Source organism: Dipodomys spectabilis, unplaced genomic scaffold (assembly GCF_019054845.1).
Source record: "Dipodomys spectabilis isolate Male_0828 unplaced genomic scaffold, ASM1905484v1 ptg000095l, whole genome shotgun sequence".
Taxonomy (NCBI): domain Eukaryota; kingdom Metazoa; phylum Chordata; class Mammalia; order Rodentia; family Heteromyidae; genus Dipodomys; species Dipodomys spectabilis.
In genome coordinates, this window is record NW_024870772.1 from 25,538,357 (window position 1) to 25,562,153 (window position 23,797).

Sequence of the window (23,797 nt, forward strand, 5' to 3'; positions counted from 1 at the left end):
CCTCAGATTTCCGCTTCCTGATTAGGTAGGATTGCAGGGGTGAAGCACTGGCACCCACTCTGTTCTTTTTTGTGAATGCCCAAACTTGAAATCAAGAGCTAGGTAGAATGTTCCTCTTTTTTGGAGACAAGACTCCTTGGAGCTTCCTTGGTTGTGGTTAACAAAATTATTTCCTTTGGAAATTAAAACAAAACATGAGAACGTCTGAAAGCAAGTGTTTATTAACTATTGTTTTTCTCAACAGTTCAACATGTAGGAAATAAGGGAAAGGAAAAACAAACACTATTACAGAAAAAAATGAAGAAACTAAGCCTGGAGTGATCTGTAACAGAAAATTTTCTTCTGGGCTGCTACATATGCTCTGCACTGTATACCTGAAATACAGAATGTGTGTTAATTTTAAACACTTGCTTCATTTTCACATTTAGTTGGATCACTGCTGCTACGATCCTGACTCTTCAGAAATTCTGTGTGCCTACCACATGGTTATGAGGCTGAATTACTTATGGGGCCCACTGTCTTGTTCTCCTACTCCATACCCATCTGCTACTAGAAAAGCCATTCCCAGAATTCTTAAAGAAATGGGGTGTCTTGGAAACTGATGCTCAAGAGGTCAGGGGGCCAAAGAAGAAACCTGGTAGACAAATTCTTGTAGAGCTTTGTGTGTCCTCTGAGTAATCAAGATGCATTTCTGACCAATTTAACATGACTAACGTAACGTAGGGGAACGGTTTGGTAACTGGATGTCCAAGTACATACTCACATCATCTGTGTCTGCGAGCCCCATTTCTACTAATGCCAGATGAACTGGGTACTGCTCATCTTCATATAATGTCACTGTTGGTTCTGGTGCTTGAGCCTAAAATGGAAATATCAGTTGTCAGGAATATAAACATAATGTAAAGACATATTACACATAATGTAGGAATGAGGGGACAATGTAAAGATATTGTGTCTTTGCTGACTCTTGCCGTTCACAAAGGAGGGAAAAGGCATTTTCTAGGCTTAGTTTTAATTCACACACTGTACCTCCACCAAAACCATCTGTGATGGTTTCTTGTCAAGTCCAATTTCTCTGATCTGTAGTTAAACCTCAAGGTTCTCCTGCATGCAGCCAGCCAGTAAGCTTTTGGGCCATCATCCTTGTTCATTATATTTTTAAAGCTTTATACATGTATGCATAAATTAAAATTAGACCTTCACACAGATAATAAACATCTAGCAGAAAGATTCAGGGATCAGGGGTGTAGCTCAGTAGTACAGCACTTTCCTAACAGGAGCCAGGTCCGAGATTAGATTAGAATAAATGAATGATAAGGGCTTACCATGTCTGTTTTCACTGGCTCCTTTTGAGAAACCCTGTGTGAAGTATAAACATGACTGCCACATGCACTAGCATGAATGACATGTGCACATGGAGCTTTCGAAAGGAGCATTTTGTAGCAACCAACATCATGTCATGAAGCTCATCCTTGTCATAACCAGCGTGGAGGAACCTCAGCCATGGGGCCAGTCAGGGAATACAAGGAGGGAAGCAGAATGAGACCACGAATGCCAGGAGCAGGGGTACCTGAACAGTGACCTTCCTGTGACCACCCCAGCTGAGTGCTCTAACGGGAAGGAGACTCTAGGTTTTATATTTAGTCAGAAGCCAAAAAAACAAAACAAAACAAAACAAAACAGACTGGAAGGGAGATATTCTGCTTGTAAAAGGCACATGGTATGTGCTAGAATGTGTCTGTGAGCTAATGCTTGGTGAGTTGCTAAGCCCTAGAAGAAAAATCTGTGTAGAAGAAAAATCTGTGTAGAAGGCCATGGGGAGTTTTGATACAGGTCCAACCAAATTAGAACTCAAGCTATTCTCTAATCCTAATTCTCGTCCAGATCTCTCACCTCAATCTTCTATGATGCAGTTCAGATGCCACCTCTCTGACTGATTTACTCAGAGTTACCTGTGTGCCTATTAACACCTTTTCCAGATCTCTCATATGGGAATAACATTCCTGCATACCCCACCTCTGCCTCTATTTTGGGATTCTTCTGTCTCATAGTAGTAAGTTAATAATTTTGCATGTTTCCCTCAGTAACTGACAAGTTCTTTGATTACAGAGTAAGCATACTGATCATTTTTATCTTATTCATGACATATCACTATAGAGTTAATAAGGGTTGCTAAATATAAAAATATCTGAATAATCCTTAAAACTTACTTCTGTAGCATATGCATCTTTAAATACTTTATGAGCTTTTTGCATGTAGAGTTGCCCAGAAACAAAGTTCTTTTCAAGGTTTATAGGTGTTGTAGGGAATGGCTTTTAAAGAATGGCTTTTGACCAAGGCAGTTATTTACCATGGAGGAAGCATAAAGTCGTTTTCCTTGAAGACAGTCTATCATAGCCCATAGTGCCTCCATGCTCCACTTGGGACAATACGGTATTCTTGTCTTCCCAGAGTCCCTTAAAGGAGGTTTAAACCCTGCCAAGAGAACCTTTATGGCTCGTGCTGGGTACTGCATAAGATGATGAGGAATCTGACGCATTCTGTTACAAAAGAAATTCTTAAAGTGTTCAGAATGCCACAATTCAAATCTTCTTAGAATTAAAACTATAAAATTCAGAAAACATGGGGAAAACTTTTAACTTTTATCTTTAAAACAAAAAACTTACATGTAGCAATACAATGAAGAAGCGGTCTACAGAATGGGAGAAAAATCACACAAAATGGGTATTTCTGCATGATCACAGTGAGATACTGTGTGCCCACTAGTATGGTGAAAGGAAGGAAGGAAGGGAAAAAGGGAGGAAGGGAGGGAAGGAGAGGAGAAGGAGGGGAAAGGAAAGGAAGGGAAGGGAAAGGAAAATAGCACATGTTAGGCTGCAGGAAAGCTGGAGTTCTTGGGCACCGTTGGTGGGAATGTGGAATGACACAGCTGTGGTAGAAGACTAAGAACTTATGATCCAGCAAGCCCATTTCCAGGTATACATTCAAAATAATGAAAGTAGGGTACTCATGAGAGCATTGTCCACAACAGGCAAAAAGGTGGAAGGGAGCCAAGTACCCACAATAAATGAAATGAAGAAATAAGATGTAGCACGTACATACAGTGAAAAATTACTCAGACTTTAAGAAGAAAGGAAATTCTGGCACATGTTACAATGCTGATCAATTTCAAAAACATGCTAAGTGAAATAAGCCAGATGGGAAACAATAAATGGACCATGTACTGGTGGCTCATGCCTGTAAATCCTAGCTACTCAGGAGGCTGAGATCTAAGAATGGAGCTTCAAAGCCACCTCAGGCAGGAAAGTCTGAGACTAATCTCCAATAAACTACCAAAAAGCCAGACGTGGAGCTGTGGCTCGAGTGGTACAGCAAAAGCAACTCAGAGCCAGTGCTCTGAGTTCAAGTTCAAAAACAACAACAATGAGTAGTGCATAATTTAGTTATTTGAGGTACCTACACTAAGAAAGTTAATGGGCACAGAAATAAAGCAGAGGACAGATTACACAGGGCAGGGCAGAATGGAATGGGATGCTACTATTTAATGGACATGATGTTTCTGTTTGGATTGATCAAAAAGATGCTTTCTAAACAGCTTTAAAATAGTTTGGTTTCTTTTAAAGCACTACAAAAAGAATCCCCAAACAAAACTAAGAATCCTTATTTAATTAATATTTTTCTTTACCTGTTTACTGACAACTTTTCAGTTGATCCATAGTCAACAAACTGCACCAGGACAGATAAAGGATTAAATTCCTTAATGGAAACAATCTTTGCTCTGTACCATAAACCATCTGTATATTTTGCAAGGCAAGGCATGTCTGTAAAGACAGGAAAAGGGGGAAAAGCACAAAAATCATTGTTCCTTCACGCTACACAGAATGAAATGCTGAACAACTGACCTTTTTTGGCCTCATTTTTCTGCTTCTATTTTATAAATCCTCTTTTACTAATTCCTAAGGATAAGGCTTTAAGAAAGGCCCTTTTGCACGCTCTGAGTTCCAACTTCCATAGCTTCTATCACCCTGCTATCAGCCCTGCTCTCATTGTCCCTAGTTTGAATACTAAGCATGGTTTTCTTTTGTTCTAGCCTTCAGTTCTGCGTTGTGTCCTCCAGTCATTCTGTCAGACCACCAGGATGAAAATGTACACTTCTTGTTTCAATTCTTCAGTGGCATCAGGCTACTGCCTACACTATTTACCTACTCTACTCAGCACTGCAATGTGTAGAGCTTCAGGGTTTCCTAAATAACTCTTATGCAATTTATAGCCTTAGTGAGTTACCTCAACACAATGTAAAATTTTAATGCCCCTAATTCATGTCTGCTTTTTATCTAGAGGTTTCCCTGAATACACACAAAGAACTCTCTCCTCCCTCTAGAGGTATTAAAGTTTGAAGTTGGGCCTTAAACTTGTTGGGCAGGCACTCTTGACCTGTGAACCACTCCTCTAATACTTTTTTGGAAAGGGCTGCACATTTTGCCTGGGCCAGACTCAGACCACAATCCTCTTGTGTAGCTGGGGTTATAGGTGCTTATCACCACAGCCAGATTCTGTGTTGAGATAAGATCTCACCAACTTTTTTTGTCTGGGTTGTCCTCAAATCACAATCATGATCTCTGCTTTAGAGTGGCTGGGATTATAGGCACGTACCACTATACCCTGCCCCTAAGCCTTTTTTTGTATAGAAGTCTCTTCTTTCAAAGATCCAACATGACTTATAAAGCTCTAACGGATCCTTCTCTTTTCACTCAATGACATGCTGTAATATGAGCTGCTTGGTCTACATGTTTCTACCCACATTACTCAAAAGCAGAATTGCAGTTTTATATTCCTAATATGGCACCCAATAGAAGCAAATACCACAGTTAATGGTAGAATTGAATAAGTCTGGGAAAATCAGTCTAAGTCTGTAGTTTTCTTCATGTTCTTCTACCTTTCAGAGTAGATAGATATGTCTGTTTCCTGTCTTCCTTCACTTCCTCTTCTTTCTCTCCCTGTGTCTTCAAACTCTTCTACATAATTCCACAAGAAAAATGTAGTTGTGGACCAATGACTGAAATGCTAAATGCCTTTAATGTACAAGTCTTATTTCAAATGTGTTTTTTCATTTCTCTTTTTGCAACATAGAGGATGAAACTTCACACATGCTAGGCAAGCGCTCTATTGCCATTTGAGCTATATCCCCAACCACTGATTTTTTTTGAAAGAGTTCTTATATGTATAACCATCAAAAGAACCTTCTAGGAAATAACCAAGTTGCTATTAGTAGCTCCAAGTTTTACCTTTCTAGTCTTAAAACATAGTTCAAGTTTTGTCTCCTCAAAATCGAACTCACATAGGAGACAGTGGCTCATTGTAAATCCTAGCTACTCAGGTGGCTGAGATCTGAGGACTGAGACTTGAAGCCAGCCTGGGCAGAAAAGTCTGTGATATCTTTAGTTTCAATTAACTACTAAAAAGCCAGAAGTGGATCTGGCTCTAATGGTAGAGTGCTTGAACTAAGGGATAGCACTGAGTTCAAGCCCCAGCAAACCCTCAAAACCCACCCCCAGAACACCTACAGAACATTTTGTCAGTTGTAGGGCTTGAACTCTGGGCCTGGGTGCTGTCCGTCAGCTCTTCAGCTCAAGCCGAGTGCTCTACCACTTGAGCCACAGCACCACTTCTGGTTTTCTGGTGGTTTATTAAAGATAAATGTCTCATAGACATTGGCTTTGAACCACAATCCTGATGTCTCAGCCTCCTGAGTAGCTAGGATTATAGGCATGAGCACCTACAGATATTTTTTGGGGGAGGGTCCGGTCATGGGGCCTGAACTCTGGGCCTGGGCGCTGTCCCTCAGCTCTTCAGCTCAAGGCTAGCGCTCTACCACTTGAGCCACAGCGCCACTTCTGGCTTGTTTCTTTTTTCTTATGTGGTGCTGAGGAATCGAACCCAGGGCCTCATATATGCAAGGCAAGTGCTCTACCCACTGAGCCACCTTCCCAGCCCCCCTACAGATCATTTTAACCTACAAACTCCTTCAACATAAATTCTTTTTTCAATGTGTCCATTAATCTGACCATATTAAAAAAAACTTTTGTTCAAGTACAAAATACCAAATGTACAAGTAATGTGAATCACACTGTACACAGGTTGTGGGACTTCCCTTGAGATATGAACAAAACAAGGAGCTGCTCCTTTGGGACTGAGTATATAAAATCCCTCTACCTCCCCATGAATTTATTCTTTCCTACACTTAGAAATACCTGCTTCCAAAGTCCCTCAAGACAAGTTGGTCTTATTAAAAACCTAAATGTACCTGTTCTAAAATCTGTCAGAGGAGCAAAGGTCTCCACACTCTTATTAAACCTCCACAGTGCTTCTTCCAGGCTCTCTGATTTCGATTCCCCATTGAGTCCTCTGTCATTACAATGGCTTAACTGATTATAAGTTTCTGCAGAATCGAGGCAAATATAGACCTAAGTGATGGGGAAAGGAGGAAAAAAAATCAATTGTGTCATTTATAGCATTTGGTGGTTAAGCACCGCTTAGAGAGGAGAGGTCCACACAACCTGGCTTCCGGCTACTTGGCCCGTGGGCAAGGGACCACTGCAGTGAGCTGACTGCTGAGACCAGATTGTAGGACAGCTTTACACTTGTCAGGGACTGTGTCTCCCCGAGGTGCACAGTTCCTGTCAGCAGACCACTGCATTGGCTGGGGAGGAGGGGGAGGGGGAGGGGAAGACCTAGTAGGCCCTGTGGAGAGTATCATTTTGGAAGTAGATTCTGCAGTCCTCATGGGTACCTTCATTGCAGCCTCCCGAGGGGTATGGAGCTGAACTTAATGAAGCAGCTTTTGGATTCTCAACTCTGATTTGTGTTGAGTATGGAGATAATTTGTTAGACACAAATAAAAAAAATGGGAAACAGCAGTTGTACACTACTCTGCTCAGGCAGTAAACCCCTTCTCTTCTGTAAGACATTGGCTTAATGTATGAAGGGGTGGAAGAACTGCCAGGGCTTTGTCATTCTTTCTTCTTGTCAAGTAACTGAATTTGCTTGAGTGTGTTTATCTAGTGAATGTATTCATTCAGCCTGTCAGTATTCACTGAGAGAATACTCACTCTGTGTCAGGCAGTAGTCCAGGTAACAATGAGTAGCACAAGGAGTGACCCATGGGAGGCAGTCATGTGTCATAAAGGGCAAAGGGCTCAGGGTGGGAGGAGCAGTAAGGAAGACAGCATGGAAGAACATTACATCTGTGTACCAGCAGCCATGGGTGGGAGCTGGGTATCAAATTTCATAGGTGGAGACAGATCCATCTTAAATGGCTAAGTAAGGAAATAGGACACTGGGAACCCAGCAGGTGCTTAAGAAACATCTGTCTCCTCAAGTATCAAATGGCTGCTGGGATGGTGCTTGGGCGGGGCCACGTGGAGTTATTTACAGTGAGGAAGAGGTAGAGGTGACACATACTTCATTAGGTGACACAACGTGCTTCACTTGCACGGGATACAGTTCTTCTGGGGGAGGCAGTGATGAAGACAAGAACGGTGATAAAATAGAAGTCTCTGTCTCGGACAAAAGCAGTTCCTAAAGTACCACAAAACAATGTAAGCCAGAATGACCATGATGAAAATTGGTTACATGATTAAAAAAAAATCATTATGGTGTCAGTGTACTTTCAATGATCAGGAAAACAAGCTCTCTTACATCCTGAATACTGCAAAGGGATTTTTGGAGCAATATGAATGAAATGTGATGACTGTAAGTTTACTTTAGCATTCCTTTGTCCTTCAACTTTAAAGGTTTTGTGCAAAAGGCGCATGCATGGTTAATGATGTGTTTATATATGTGTATGCTAATTCTGGAATAGTGTGTGTATAACTCTGGAATATCAGTTAACAAATGGTCAACAGTACCAATCACTAATGACAGCATGTGGGTGCTGGAGAGGCAGAACGGGCATTTCCTTTCTCCTTTGTACATTCTTGTAGTATTTATGTTAGCACAGGTCGTTACTTAAAAACCCAACTACCCAGTAAAGTATATGAAATATTGCAAGGAGAGTTAAGTTAAAATCATAGAAAGATGAGTTCTCTCAGGTTTGTGATACCTCCAAAGGGCTGAGGCAGTGAGCAGCTAGAACAAACGCATACAGAGGTCAGAGGCAAGATGTGCTCTGAAGAGTCCAGCGGGAGTTTCCAAAAAAAGTTTACTAAAAAATTTGGCAATTAACACGCAGTAAAGCCATCACATTGAAATTTATAAATCAGGTTATTACTGTTTGACATTTCCTTTTTTTTTTTTGCCAGTCCTGGGGCTTCAACTCTGGGCCTGGGTACAGTCCTTGAACTTTGTTTTTGCTTAAGGTTAGTGCTTTATCACTTAAGCCACAGTACCACTTCTGGCTTTTTTTGGGGTAATTTATTGAAGAGTCTCATGAACTTTTCTGCCCCATCCTCAGATCTCAGCCTCCTGAGTAGTTAGGATTACATGTGTGAGCCACCAGTGCCTGGCTCTGATATTTCTAAACTGAAGCAAATCCAAGAACAAGTATCTGAAAAAGTCAAATTACAAATTTGAGGGTACCAGAAAATGTGACCTCTTCACATTCCTCAAGTAAACATAAAAGGGTACAGCTGCTTTTGTCTTACAGGTCCTTTAATGTTCAACAGTTACTGTAAGACTCAGTAATTCTACAGCTGAGTATGTGCCCAGAAGAAGAAAAACATGTCCACATGAACACTTGCACATGAATGTTCATAGCATTATCAGAGTGGCCACAAGCTGTGAATATCCTGACTGTCCAGCGGCAGATGGATGAGTCAGCCACACTGCAATTTTTTTGGCACTAAAAGGGAATGAGGTTCTGCTAAGTGCTACAATGACATGAACCTTGAAAAAATGCCAAGTGAAAAACTAGAGACAAAATATTACATACTATATAGTTCCACTTACATAGAATGTCTAGAATAGGCAAATTCAGAGAGGCAGACAACTGACTTGTTGCCATGACGTTGGGAAAGGGAAGAGTACGGCTGCTGTTGGTGAGGGTTTCCTTTGGGAATGTTCTAGAATTAGTGGTTTGGTTGAAATACTCCGTAAATGCTACAAACCACTGAGTTGTCCATTTTAAGAAGGTAAAGTGTAATGTATAAATAATACCTCAATAAAGTGGTTATAAAAGAAAACTCTTACTTCTTTATTCTTTTATCAGATCCTTTACATTGACAAAGTGTTCAGAGTTTCCTAAATATCTGCGTTGCAACTTACCTCAAATTTTATTTCCCATTTTTCCTCCTCATACTTTGTATTGTATTCTGTGGGTTTCTGAAAGAATATAAATATACCAGATGAGTAAAATCACCTTTAGCTGTATAATGTTTTACGGCGCTTTCATATTCTATCTTCACAAAATTGGCTGTACCTTCTTGCAAGTTCATTCAGTTATAAACTACAGGAATACCTGCATTTTAAATAACCTTACTTGTTACATTTCAAAATCTATCATGCCAACAATGATGCTAGACACATTAGTGGTAATTACTTAAGAGAGACCTTTTTTCCTTTTCCCTTTAAAATGTCCTTTGGGGGGGGGGGTGAGCTTGTTGCTTAGCTGGTGCTCTACCACTTAAGCCATACGCCAGCATGTTTCTTGCTAGAAGACAAACAAGTAATCTTTTTTCGTTAGTCTAATAAATCGAGTACTTTTTATCACACACACACCTCTGCTTTAAAGAGAAAGTTGCCAGTGAAGATGATAGCCACAAAGTGACATCATCATTTCTGAGAAGAGTTTTCTATCTTGACCAGACCACTCAATGTTTAATTTTGCACTACACTAAGATGAACGGGTTTTTTTTTTAATCTAGCAAAGGTAGGCCTGGTGGTAGATTACCTGTAACACAGGAGGTTGAGGCAGAAGGACTTGTAAGTTCAAGGCCAGTTTGGGTGATATAAAAGCAGCAACAAAAACAGTAACACATGAATTGTGGCTCTAGAAATAAATTACCTTGCATGTATATTATTATGAAAGACTTTTTTGGTCAGTCGTGGAGTTGAACTCTGGGCCTGAGCGCTGTCCCTCAGCTCTTCAGCTCAAGGCTAGGGCTCTACCACTTGAGCCACAGCGCCACTTCCGCAATGTATATTATTATGATGCAGCATATTTTTAGTAGTTTGAAAAAATAGAAGCACAGTTTTGGCTAGTTCAACAGGTGGCTTTGAGTCTCCTATTTATAACTGGGACCAGAGATGACTCAGATCGGAGTTTTTTTATTTTGGATTATTTATGCATGTATTGATTGAGGATCTCTAATCTGAAAATTTGAAATATCCCTAAATCTGAAACAATTTAAGCATCATGTTGGCATCAAAAATCTGGATTTGGGAGCTTTTCCAGTGGTGGAATTTTGGGTTAGGATTGCTCAACCTATCATATAAAAGCTTCTATGTTAAGCCAAAGGAAAAAAAATATTTTTATGTGAGGAGAGTGCACCCTTGTATGTAGATTTCATAATGAGCATCCATATTCAGACAACACTGAATAACATAAGTGGCTCATTAGGTTTGAAGGTACAGAAAACTTAGGTGAATCTTAATATAGTCTTTTTAGGACTTGTATGAAGCAAAGTATTATCTATTGCTCTTAATAAAGAACTTACAAATTCTAAACTTCCCTGTTAAAATCAGATATGTACAACCATATTTAAGACTTGAGGTAGAAAACAAAATACAAAATTTTAATCAGAATTCTTTCTACAGATTTTTAAAATAGAAAATAGTTCTTACTTCTTTAAATATCTCTTCAGAATGTTCAAAAGTGCAGTATTTATGGAGTGCCATGAAGTGGGAAAGTGACATTCCACCAAAATAGAGATGAACAGACAACTCCTTCCATGGGTTTTCAGGCAATTCCTATTTAATATCAACAAAGAAGGAGGTTAGTAAAACAATTAAATCTAATCTTTTATAGAGAGCAAATGTGGAGCTAGGCTTCTGACAACATTGGCAGTACAAGACAGTTATGTGACTGAGGGACTCATTTCACAGATTTTTCTTTCTGGCATTTTGTCAGGTTAAGTGGCAGCAATTATACTACTTTGGTGATGTAAAATATATTTACAGGTCCATATCATATGGATTTCCTTGTTATATACCAGATTATATATAGTTTACTATCTAGATGATATAATAATTTCTACTAAGTAGGAGAAAGGGTCTGTTCTGCAGTGAAGCAATGAACTTTCACTAAGTCCACTGACAAAGAACAGGAACTGAGCATGTCCATAACTGGCCAGGTGACCTGCAGGAAAGTTCTCTCCATTTCCATGATTCCCACAGTTGTCCAAATTCCTCTCTCCATGGGGGAGCTCTCTCCTTCTGTTCCCTGAGGAGCGGTGTTCTTCAGGCTTAGCAGGTGGAGCAAAGTAACAGAATTCATTTCCACAGCAGAGCCTTGCTAGTCCCTCTGCAGGTTGCTGCTCCTATCTTGGAACTCTTGGCATTGTCTGCATCATGAGTTGTCCCCTCTCACTGAAATATCACCTGTTTTTTGTTCTGTTTTGTGTTAGTAATACTAGGGTATTAGGTACTCAGCTCCTCATCCTTGGTAAGCTGGCACTCTACCACTTAAGTCACACCTCCAGCACTGCTTTTTGCTGATTATTTTGCAAATTCTGTCTAGTGAACTTTCTTGCCTGGGCTGATCTTAACACTTAATCCTCCAGATCTCAGCCTCCTGAGAAACTAGCATTATAGGAGTGCCGGCTCTGATGGCTATCTTTAATGTGTTCTACTTCCCCAGCCACACTCCTTCTTAGTATACCTTTCTCTTCTAAGCACTTACAGCTACCTTATATGCTGTACAGTTTATGTTTTTCCAGTTCCAGGACTTGAATTCAGAGTCTTGTGGGCTCTCCCTTGCCTTTTCTGTTCATTGTTGGTGCTGTAACATTTCCACACTTCTACTTAAGCCATTTGCAGGTTATCTAGAGCTAAGAGTCTTGTGGATTTGTCTGTCTGAGCTGGCTTTGAATCTGGATTCTCAGATCTCAGCCTCCCGAGTAGCTAGAATTGTAAGCATGAGCCACTGGCACCCGCCAATGTTTTGTTTTCTGGTTTCCTACAAAACTGGAAGCAACACGGACAGGCAGGCATTCAGGTAGGTCTCCCCTTGCCTTCGGCCTTCGGTGGCATCTCTCAGTGCATGTGAGGCCAGAGAAAGTATGTGTGGCAGAGTGTATAGTAAAGAGCACGCAAGTGTGCGCATTCACAGTCTGAGAAACCAACATATCTCTGCTACACTGCAAATGGTTCTTCTACCTATGATAAACTAAGCTGCAAAGAAAGCTAGAACGCAAGCTTGGCAAACTTTTTTCCCCCTATACTCAGTGACTCATGCCAACTTGTGTACAACTAGGGAGGAACTCATTACTACCAGTGTAAGTGGTTTGCTTTTTTGGGGGTCAGTTGTAGGGCTTAAACCAGGGCCTGAGCACTGTCCCTGAGCTTCTCTGTGCTCAAGCATTCTACCACTTGAACCATAGCGCCACTTCCAGCTTTTGAGTGGTTAAATGGAGTTAAGGGTCTCACAGAGACTTTCCTGCCCGGACTGGCTTCAAACTATGATCCTTAACCCTAGCCTCCTAGCCAGGATTACAGGCATGAGCCACTGGCACCCGGCTGCTTGCTTTCTTAAGTGGGTCTTGTGGCTCTTCCTAGGTTTTTATTACTCTAATACACAAACTCTTTCCTTATCATTTTTTCTCTCTTCTCATGCTAGTCCATATACAGCCGAAAATAAGCCTTATTTTCACTGCTCAGAAACCTGGCTGCCAACCATCCCCCCTGTGCCTGAATCCTTATGACTGCTCCTCCTTCTAGTCCTCCTCAAAGAAGCCTCTGCTGTCTATGGTTATATACTATTTCCTTAAAAATGTCTCTGCCTTTATGTTTTCTGCTCCTGTTAGGAGAACCCCACCATATTTCCCTAAGGAAAATATGTTATCTTTTTAAAAATGTGATCCTACTTATTCTTTTTATCTGTCTCTTGTTACCTGTTCTCAGCATGTTACTTTGCAGTGTGCACGTTTTAGGTTCATGTCTTGGTTTGCTGCCTTTGAGGACAGGCTCCTAGAGCTGCCTGTCCCTCCCCCAATACTGTAGACACAGCAGCAGCCTGAAAACCTGTGGAATATATTTAGAAACACCTCTACAGTGCAGTACTGCTGCCTGTATCCAAATAAGGAAGCTGTTAATAATGAATATTTCACATAACCATTGAGGTTAATGGTTAGAAAAGTTCTCAGAAACTTGCTCAAAATTAAACTCATTTAAAACATGTCTAGGTACTCAACTGGTAACTTTTTCTTTTGTAAATGATAAGACGTTTATTACAAAGAGAATCCTCTTCCAGCCAGGCACTGGTGGCTCACACCTGTAATCCAAGCTACTCAAGAGGCTGAGATCTGAGGATTGCAGTTCAAAGCCAGACCAGGCAAGAAAGTTCATGAGACTCTTATCTCCAATTATCCACTAGAAAACCTGTGCCTTAAGTGGTAGAGCATTCACCTTGAGCTGAAGTGCTGAGGGACAGCACCCAGGCCCAGAGTTCAAGCCCCCTGACCGACCAAAAAAAAAAAAAAAAAGCAAAACAGAATACACTTCTACTAGACTGAAAGTGGGTCCTCTCCCAGGTGAGAATAAACCAAGGGGGTAACTCCTCATATAATGAATAACTTTTTTTTTTTTTTTTGCCAGGCCAAGGGCTTTAAATCTGGGCCTGGACACTCTCCTTGAGCTTCATTTGTTCAAGGCTAGCACTCTACCACTTGAGCCACGGCACCACTTCCAGCTTTTTCTTTGTATGTGGTATTGAAGAATTCCCAGGGCTTCATGCATGCAAGGCAAGGACTCTACCACTAAGACACATTCATGCATGTGAGGCCAGGACTCTACCACTAAGACACATTCCCAGCCAGTAATGAATAACTTATAGTCTTATAGGAACATAGAACATGACTCATCTAAAAATATCCCTAATACAACAGATGGGTGAATCAAGAAAATATGGTACATATAAATATACAAGAGACTGGAATTTTACTCATCAAGTGAATACATATGTATACATATTGCTGAGTATATACACATATATGACATATATAGTGCATATATATATATATATATATATATATATACATACATACAATGGAATTTTACTCATCTATCAGAGAGGATATTATGTTTTAGGTAAATGAATGGGCCAAGAAAAATTTATGTTAAGTGAAGTAACTCAGACTCAGAGAGACAAATGGCACATGTTTCTGTCACATGGGCAAGCTGAATCTAAAATACAAGTATACATGAAAGAATATACAGGGTTATATTCATATATGCAGAAATAAGTGGACTAAAGAGACACATAGTCAAAGGAGGAATTCAACGGTGTTAACTCCTTTGAACAAGAAATTATTTAACAAATGAATTCCAGGAAGTTGAAACATGTATTGTGGGGAAAGGGAAGAGGTGAGCCGAGTACGGCACACAAACAGAAGGAAGAAGAGTGAACAAATGCAGTCACTGTATTCAATGTACATCATGTAAAAGCTGAATTACATAACTTGAGGGTGAGGAAGGCAGGGACAATGGAGGAGAATGAAGAAAGGGGTGCATTGTGCTCATAACCTGACTTGTAGAACTGCACCTGCTTTGTACAATTACTTTAAAAAAGTTCCTCAATTCTGTTACCTAAATTTTGTTACCTATGAAATCTTAAATAGCCACTGTTTTAAAAGCAAATTACCACAACATGGATGTCCACCTCTCTCTTTGAAAGTAGTTCCTGAAGAAGCTCTATTGCATCAGGCTGCCAGACATTCCCAACCTACATGGAAAAAATAAAGGCAAGATTTTCCACATTCAACCTCATACCAGGCAAGGAGCAAGTGAAGATTATTTAGAAGAAGCCATAAGTGGTTAATGCTTGCCAGTTCTGCCAATCTATGCAGCATAAGTACAAAAAATGCAAGAAACTATCATGGACAGCTGACCATGATCTTTAAAAATTAATCATTTTAGCTTCTCCCTATAGGGCTCACTTAGAACATTTTATACTTAAAAACCATAAACTTGCAACGAAAGCAAAAATAAAAAACTTTAAAAAAAAGACCATTGTTACTGGTCTGTCAGTGGCTCAAACCTGTAATCCTGGGTACTTAGGAGGCTGAGATCTGAGGATTGTAGTTCAAAGTTATCCAGGGTACGAAAGTCTTTAAGACTTTTATCCCCAATTAACTACCAAAAAGCCAGAAATGGTGCTGTGGCTTCAAATGGTGTAGCACTATCCTTGAACAAAAACAAGTTCAGGGGCAGTGCCCAATCCCTGAGTTCCAGCCCCAGGACCAGTGAGCGTGTGCATGCATACATGCATACTCACACACAAATTGTAACCCCTTCCTTGTTTTTCCCCACGTTCGACAAGAAATGTACTCATTACCTTACTTATGTAACTGTAACCCCTCTGACATCACTTTTACAATAAAGATCAATTGTCAGTGAAGTGCATTTATATGCCTATGGTCCATATATAATGAGGAGCCTGGACTGTCAGTTTTTGTGGGTCTACAAAAGCTGACTGCAATGGCTCATACTTGTTATCCCAGCTAATAGGAAGAGATCAGGTGGATTAGGGCAAAAAGTTCAAGAGATTCCCATCTGAACCAATGAGAAGCTGGGTGTAGAGGTTCATACCTGTCATTCCAACTGTGCAAGAAGCATAAAGAGGAGGAGATGAGCTGGGCACCTGGGTGCATACCTGTAATCCTAGTTAGGAGGCAAAGATCTGTGGATTGTGGTTCAAACCCAACCCAGGTGAAAAAGTCCATGAGACTTTTATATCTAATTAACCAGGCAAAGAGCCAGAAGTGGAGGTGTGGCTCAAGTGGCTGCGTGCCAGCCTTGAGTGAAAAAAACTAACAGCACCCAGACTCTAAGTTTAAACTCTGTTACTGGCACAAAAACAACAAAAAAGTAGGAGAATGTGATCTAGGATAGCTAGGGCAGAAATGGAGGGTCTATCTGAAAATTTTCTAAAGCAAAAGGACTAGAGACTATGGCTCATGTGATAGAACAACTACTTGGCAAGCACTAGGCCCACAGTTCTATACTAAGTACCACCAGAAACAACAACAACAACACAAAAGCGAGTTCTCCAAACTACCATGTGATGAGCCACTTCAACAGCAGCTCCCCTGTCCTAGGAGCTCCTTTCGTTAGTGAATATGAAGAGCACAGACTCACTAAGGACTCCCTCACCACCCAGCTAAGCCACTTCTGATCCCAGAGCCGTAGAACTCTGTAACAAGAAAAGTTCACTCCTTCAACATCACCAAGTTTAGCTTTAGTTACGCAACTTTTTTTTTTTTTTTAATGGTAGTGGGGATGTGTTACACTTAGGACCTTAAACTTGGTGCTCTCCCATTTTGGTCACTGCCCCAACCTCTTTTTGCACTGGTAATTTTTGAGGTAGGATCTCACTGTATGTCCATGTTGACCTAGTTTGTGATCTTCCTACTTATACTTCCTCACACATCACGGGGGATGACAGATGGACACGATCACATCCAGCCACTGGTTGGGATGGGAATCTAAGAAGCTTTTACGCCCAGGCTGGCTTCAAACTGCAATCTCCTATTCTCTGCCTCCTAAATAGTTAGGATTATATGAAGCCACCTTCCCTGGCTAATATACCACTCTTTTTTTTTTTAATGGAGGATCAGCTTCAAATTTCTTGAAGTTTCATGTGATGCAGCAAATACATGTTAAGAATCTAAGCCTTCCTATTTGTGTAGTATAATTTTATAAGGTTTTTTCCTTTTCTTTTTTTTTAGGCCTGAGACTGGGACTTGAACTCAGTCAGTACCTCTATTCTTTGGCACACTAGCTAGTGCTATGCCAACTGAGCCACATCTCCAATCCTTAATTCTGTATTTGATACTGAAAAGTGTAATTTTGTGGTTTCTCTTCGTAAAGTCCCTCTAACCGCACTTATTTATAGCATTTTTATAAGAGAAAGGAATTTTGCATTCTAATTTCTAAAATGTATCAATATAAAACGTTCAGTTAAAATGAAGCATCCCACAAATTACTAGGCACTCACGGGTACAGTCAAAAAGAGCCGACAAGGAATACAAAACTGGGGCGTGTCAGGATACAACAAAATAGGATAGAGGTGACACTGTGGAATCTTCTCAGTGAATCCATGATCTAAGTATTGTACCTGAAAGAGACCAAATAAAACTTACAGTTAAAATTAGGTTTCTGAGTTTAGTGGGCAGAGGGAATTTTCTAGTATCAACAACAACAAGAAAGGCATTTGGGTCTAACCTGGGAAAAATGAAGAACTGTTTCATCTTGTTTGGAGGAGTTCAACTTTCTTTCAATTGGTTCTAGAGCCTGAACTCAGGGCCTGAGTGCTATCCCTGAGCAATTTCACTCAAGGATAGTACTCTATCACTTTGAGTCACAGCACCACTTCTGGTTTTCTGGTGGTTAACTGGAAATAGGAGTCTCATGGACTTTCCTGCCTGGGCAGGCTTTGAACCTCCATTCTCAGATCTCAGCCTCTTGAGTGGCTAGGATTACAGAGTGAGAAACCAGCATCCAGCATCAGTTCACTTTTTGTTGTTGATGGTGGTGGTTATGGGGCTTAAACTCGGCCTGGGTTCTGTCCCTGAGCTTTTGCACTCAAGGCTAGCACTCTACTGTGCTGAGACACAGAGCCACTTCCAGTTTTCTGGGGTTAACTGGAGATAAGGGTCTCATGGACTTTCCAGCCCAGGCTGGCTTCAAATTGTGATCCTCAGAACTCAGCCTCCTGAGTAGCTAGGATTACAGGCATGAGGCACTGGCATCCAGGTCAGCTCATCTTTTCTGAAGAAATTATGTGTTGCTTTCATGAAATAAACATTTACTCAAAAGTGTTTACTTTTCCCAAAGACATTCTAGAATTAATGAATTTGAATTTGAATGTTTTCCAGATAAAAGAGAAGATTGTATTCCCTCATCCTATAGAGTATCAAATCTCATTGTAAAAAGGCGTTCTTATACATAGTCTTTAAATCAGATTAAAAGAAAACTGGTCTCATTAAAAGAATTTCTCAGGTAAGTGCTAATAGCTCATATCTCTAATCCTAGATACTCAGGAGGCTGAGATCTTGAAGATTATAGGTTGAAACCAGTCCAGAAGAAAAGACTGTGGGAGACTCTGTCTCCAATTAGCCAGCAAAATGCTGGTCTGAAAAGTGTGGCTCAAATGGTAGAGTACCAGCTTGTGAGCAAAGAGCATTAGGCTGTGAGTTCAAGCCCCAGTAGTTTTCTTTTTTTATGGTACTGAGGCTTGAGCAAAGAGTCTCTAAATGAGCCATGTCTGTAAGTTTACAACCATTTTTTAAAATGATTTTATTCTGACAATTTCTAAATTATCTTAAGAACAATCAATTATTTCTTCTGTCCTAACTTAATGAAATAACACTTCTCACCTCTTCTTGTCTATTGTAATCACTATTGCACAGATTGACTTCTTTTATTTTTAGCTTACACATGGAAGAGAACATGCGAAATTTGTCTTACTGTGTCTGACTTACTGAATAAACTCGGAACACTAGGACATTGAAAAAATTAATTTTAAACATCTGAAATGTAAAGTGACAATGGGAAAAAGTAATAGGTAATGATTAGACTATCAGAATACTTTAAAATAAGTTAAAGTAAGCTTATATTTTTATCTTTTTTTTTGCCAGTCCTGGGGCTGGGCTTTGTACCTGAGCCTCTTGGTGCTCAAGGCTAGTACTCTACCACTTTGAGGCACAGTGCCACTTCTGGCTTTTTCTATTTATGTGGTACTGAGGAACTGAACCTAGAGCTCATGCATGCTAAGCAAGCATTCTTCCACTAAGCCACATTCCTCCCATTTTTTTTTTTTTTTTGGTCAGTCATGAGGCTTGAACTCTGTGTTTGGGCACTATCCCTGAGCTCTTTTGTTCAAGGTTAGCACTATACCACTTTGAGTCACAGCCTTCAACTTTAAGCTGATATTTTGATAGCAGGAGAAATCTTTAACAAAGTTTATTCACACTGTACTTGTTTTTGGATTACCACACACATTTGGTAATTTGATGAAAACTGAATTTCAGTTCACTACTGTAATAAAGAAAAGTGGAGGGGTTATCTGAATCACTCAAATATATGTAAAAAGTGACTATGTAGTATGTATAAACACATGAACCTGTTAAGTATCCAAATGTTTAAGGGTGGACCCCAAACTTGAAAGTGTTTAAGCTGGGCACTGGTGGCTCATGCCTATAATCCTAGCTATTCAGGAGGCTGAGATCTAAAGATTGAGCTTCAAAGACAGCCTGGGGAGGAAAGTCCATGAGATTCATCTCCAATTAACCACCAGAAATCTGGAAGTGGTGTTGTGGCTCCAAGTGCTAACCTTGAACACAAAAGCTCAGGGACAGAACCCAGGACCAACAAAAAGAAAAAAGAAAAAAAAAGAATGTTGTCAGTTTGTAGTCCAGCAGAAAAAGTACAAGACCTAAAATGTTTAGGAACCAGATACCTAGATATGAACCTCAGCAACCAGCAGCCAGGAACATGGTCTTTGTGGACACTGAACCTGAACTTCAATTTTCTTATTAAAATGGGAGCAGTAGTGTGTCTAGGATAGTTAACAAATTATATGTGAAAGAAGCTAAAACTACAACCACCACCACCACCCCAGTGTTATATAGTTATTAGGAAACAACATTATGAACTACTTTTCTTTGGATTGAGCTCAGAGCCTTCAATTTGTTAGGCAAATACTTCACCATGTGATGCATACTTCCAGTCACTTTTGCTTTATTTTCTGGATAGGGTCTCATATTTTGTCCAGGTAACAGCAGGAGCTTACCCATGCTTCCAAAGTAGCTGGACTTAGCTATGTGTATTAATGTATCTGGATTATGGCCTTAGTTACTATTTTGCTCAGTGTGGTCTCAAACTACAATTCTTCAGTTTCCTAAGTAACTGAGATTGGTGATGCCCAGCCCAGAAAAAAACCTTGTCCAATAGAAGCAGAACGTGTTTTTCCTCCAAATACCTCAATCCAAATTAAAATTATCAAGTACTAAATATCTCATGAAGCACCTACATCTACTAAATCGTTTCTTTGTTTAGAGATGGAGACATTTTATATATACTTTTCAGTACAGGCATCTATTTCTCAATGTTTTAGATGACACAGTGCTAACTCATTCTTCGGGAAAGCCCTCACCATGAGATTAGTTGAACAGTAAGTAAATTTGCTGGAAAGGTAATTAGCACATTGGAAACCAAGTTGTTCTACTTAATGCCAGTGTGACACAGGGCTACTTACTAAAAGCAGCCCATCTCTTGAGGTATCAGTAATTAAATCTTGTCTGGAAACTATTTTCTGATGAAGCAGATTACTAAATATATTACAAATAAACACATAATACATCTGACTGATCTTACTACAGGAATTCATCAGATGATGTTCTAGTAAAAATTTCATGTGTTCAGACTCAAAACTCACTCACTGCTATAGCATCTAGCAAGAATATCTGAATGAGGACTCACCCTGACAGTGCCGCCTAGAACTTCCATCACCCTGCCTCGGTACCACATAGTATCTGATCCTCGGACTGCACACGGCTCTCCTTTCTTCCAGCAGTAAGGCTCCAAAAGGCCAAGGCACTTTAAGTTACTCTGAATTTCATTCATCATTTTGATTAGTTCAAATTCTGAACAAACGACCAAAAAAAGAAAGCATTTAGGAAAATGTATCAGTTTTTGATAAGAAGTCATTAACACAATCTTTAACAAGTTGACAACTTAGATTTAAAAAAAGAACTTTAAAATTCAGGATAATTGTACTTTCATAAAAATCTGTTTTCTGGAGTTTGAGTAGGCATAAAAAGGGGAAACAAATGCAGCAGTGATACTCATTAGACACTAGGTTGAAAATGAAGTATACAACTTATAGACGGGGACTAGAGGGAGTAAAACTGGGAGAGAGCAAAGGAAGGGAAACACTGTACTCTGACTTATGTAGCCACCTTTACAATATCAATCAATAAAATCTAAAAATCTAACTTTTTTTGGTTGTTGTTGCCTGTGGAGCTTGACTCAGGGCCTGATTTTCTACTCAAGGCTAACCCTCTATCACTTGAGCCCCACCTCCACTTCCAGTTTTCTGGTGGTTAATTCAAGAGTTTCATGGGCTTTCCTGCCTGGGCTGGCTTCAAGTCTCAATCGTCAGATCTCAACCTCCTGAGTAGGTAGTAGGTAGGTAGGTTTACAGAAAACTGGAGGGTAGAGCTGTGGTTCAAAGTGGTAAAAAAACTAGCCTTGAGACCGCGCTCAGGGACAGTGCCAGGCCCTGAGTTCAAGCTCCATGACCTACCAAAAAAAATTCTAATTTCTCTTTGACTAATTGGCCCAGTAGTTCCATAGTGCCTATATTATACCCCTTAGAACGTATATGACAGAAAGCCAGCTTTGAAGTTAATCTCATCCCAGGCCTTCTTCAGTTTTGTCATCTCAGGTAGTTCCGACAGCCTCAGATCATCTTCGTAACTGGTCATGAGAACACCTACCTGTGCTATCAGCACTATAGGAGTCCTCCATGTAAAGTGTCTACTTCACTACCCAGCATTCAACAGTACACTGGCTTTTAAACAATGATTAAATGTATCAAAGCTTCAGGATTAAGTATTATTATTAGAGGACTCAATGTTCACTTCTAAAACAGTCAACCTACATGTGCCTATTTTCTTTTTGTCGGTCATGGAGCTTGAACTCGGGGCTTGAACACTGTCCCTGTGCTCTTCAGCTCAAGGTGAGTGCTTTAGCCACAGTGCCACTTTCGGTTTTCTAGTAGTTTATTGGTGATAAGAGTCTCACAGACTTTTCCTGCCTGGGCTGGCTTCGAATCATGATCCTCAGATCTCAGCCTCCTAAGTAGCTAGGATTCCAGGCGTGAGCCACTGGTGCCCAGCCATGTATCTATTTTCTTTTAAAAAATAAAACTATTTGGAAAAGTGTAAGGAAATGTCAGTAAATTCATAACTATTATACCCGTATCTGTAGGAGCTAAGGGTACCCAAAATTCAGAAGCACTGTCTTTGCATAGACCCACATTATATTCAGGACGCACTTGCATGTGAACCTAAAGCCATCTCTGAAAGGGTCCTGAGCCTCCAGAAATACGTTGTGATTTTTTTTCTATTCTTTTTTTCACAGAGAACCTCCAAACTTGTTTAAATGCAGGCCCTGCTAGGTGCCAGTGGCTCACGCCTGTAATCCTAGCTACTGAGGAGGCTGAGATCTGAGGACTGCGGTTCAAAGCCAGCCCAGGCAGGAAAGTTTCTGAGACTCTTTTTTTTTTTTTTTTGGGTCCAGTCGTGGGGCCTGAACTCTGGGCCTGGGCGCTGTCCCTCAGCTCTTCAGCTCAAGGCTAGCACTCTACCACTTGAGCCACAGTGCCACTTCCAGCTTTTTTCTTTTTGCTTATGTGGTGCTGAGGAATCGAACCCAGGGCCTCAGGCATGCAAGGCAAGCACTCTATCACTGAGCCACCTTCCCAGCCCGTTTCTGAGATTCTTATCTCCAATAAACCACCAGAAAACTGGAAGTGGCACTGGGGCTCATGTGGTAGAGCACTTGCCTTGAGCTGAAGAGCAGAGGGACAGTGTCCAGGTCCAGAGTTCAAGCCCTATGACTGACTCAAAAAAAAGGAAAAGAGAAGCAAGGAATGAAAGTGTCAAATTCAATACAGGGATATGGTCAAGTTCTTGTGCATAGGTCTTTTAAGGGCCTAGTAATGTTTCTTATCCTGCATGTATGTGGATATAGCTACTCATTTTAATGTTTTTATGTAAGTGCTTTATATGTATTCTTTCACACCTACAACATTACACAATTTTTAGCTATTTTGAAGTAATTATACAGGAAATTGAGCTAGTAGATAGGAAGGTATCATGTGCCCTTTACCCAGCTCCTGTCAGCAACACCTTGCATTTAACTACAGCACACTATGAAACCCAGGACACTGACAATAGTACTTCCCATCATTTGAATTCTCCAGTTTTCCTAAGTATTCTTTGTATGGAAAGGTTTATCACAAGTTTATAATACCTTTCAACAATGGAAGTTCCTATTTCTATCTAACCAAGTAATTCAGTCCTTTGTTATTGTCCTTTTTTTGTCAGTCTGGGGCTTGAACTCAGGGCCTGAGCACTGTCCCTGAGCTTCTTTTGCTTAAGGCTAGCACTCAACTACTTGAGCCACAGCACCACTTCTGGCCTTTTCTGTTTATGTGGTACTGAGGAATTGAATCCTGGGTTTTATGCATGTTAGGCAAGCACTCTACCACTAAGACACATTCCCAGCCCTTCCCTTAATTTTTTAAGCTTACAAATATTTTTCTCACCTTCAAATTATTAAAATACTTTTTCTTGGGGAAGGGGAAGTCCTGGGATTTGAAATCAGTGCCTCACATTTGCTGTGCAGTTTCACTACCATTTTAGCCATGCCACATTCCTTTATGCTTTGTTTTCCCAAACTGTGTCTCATTTGCCTGGAACTGACCAGGACTTCCACAATAATTTAAAAGTCACCGTCGTTAATAATCATAACAAATCATAATGATGGTGAGCACTCTGACTTTAATTATGAACTGTGGGAGGATTTCTTTAGGATTCTATCTTCATGTGAGGGCTTTGGTTTAGATTTCTCACTT

At 40.3% G+C, this 23,797-nt stretch overlaps 1 protein-coding gene across 1 annotated transcript in view; it reads right to left on the reverse strand.

The window, feature by feature from the left end:
• Nucleotides 1-203: 203 nt before the first annotated feature.
• The window catches only part of Rnf17 (ring finger protein 17), a 101,050-nt gene continuing 77,456 nt past the window's right edge, over nucleotides 204-23,797 (reverse strand). The window contains 11 exon segments of the mRNA XM_042685665.1: nucleotides 204-374; nucleotides 764-859; nucleotides 2,351-2,540; nucleotides 3,686-3,821; nucleotides 6,305-6,464; nucleotides 7,462-7,578; nucleotides 9,262-9,318; nucleotides 10,780-10,905; nucleotides 14,795-14,875; nucleotides 17,150-17,269; nucleotides 20,635-20,798. Coding sequence (XP_042541599.1) covers nucleotides 351-374; nucleotides 764-859; nucleotides 2,351-2,540; nucleotides 3,686-3,821; nucleotides 6,305-6,464; nucleotides 7,462-7,578; nucleotides 9,262-9,318; nucleotides 10,780-10,905; nucleotides 14,795-14,875; nucleotides 17,150-17,269; nucleotides 20,635-20,798 — 1,271 coding nt within the window. The 3' untranslated portion in view covers nucleotides 204-350.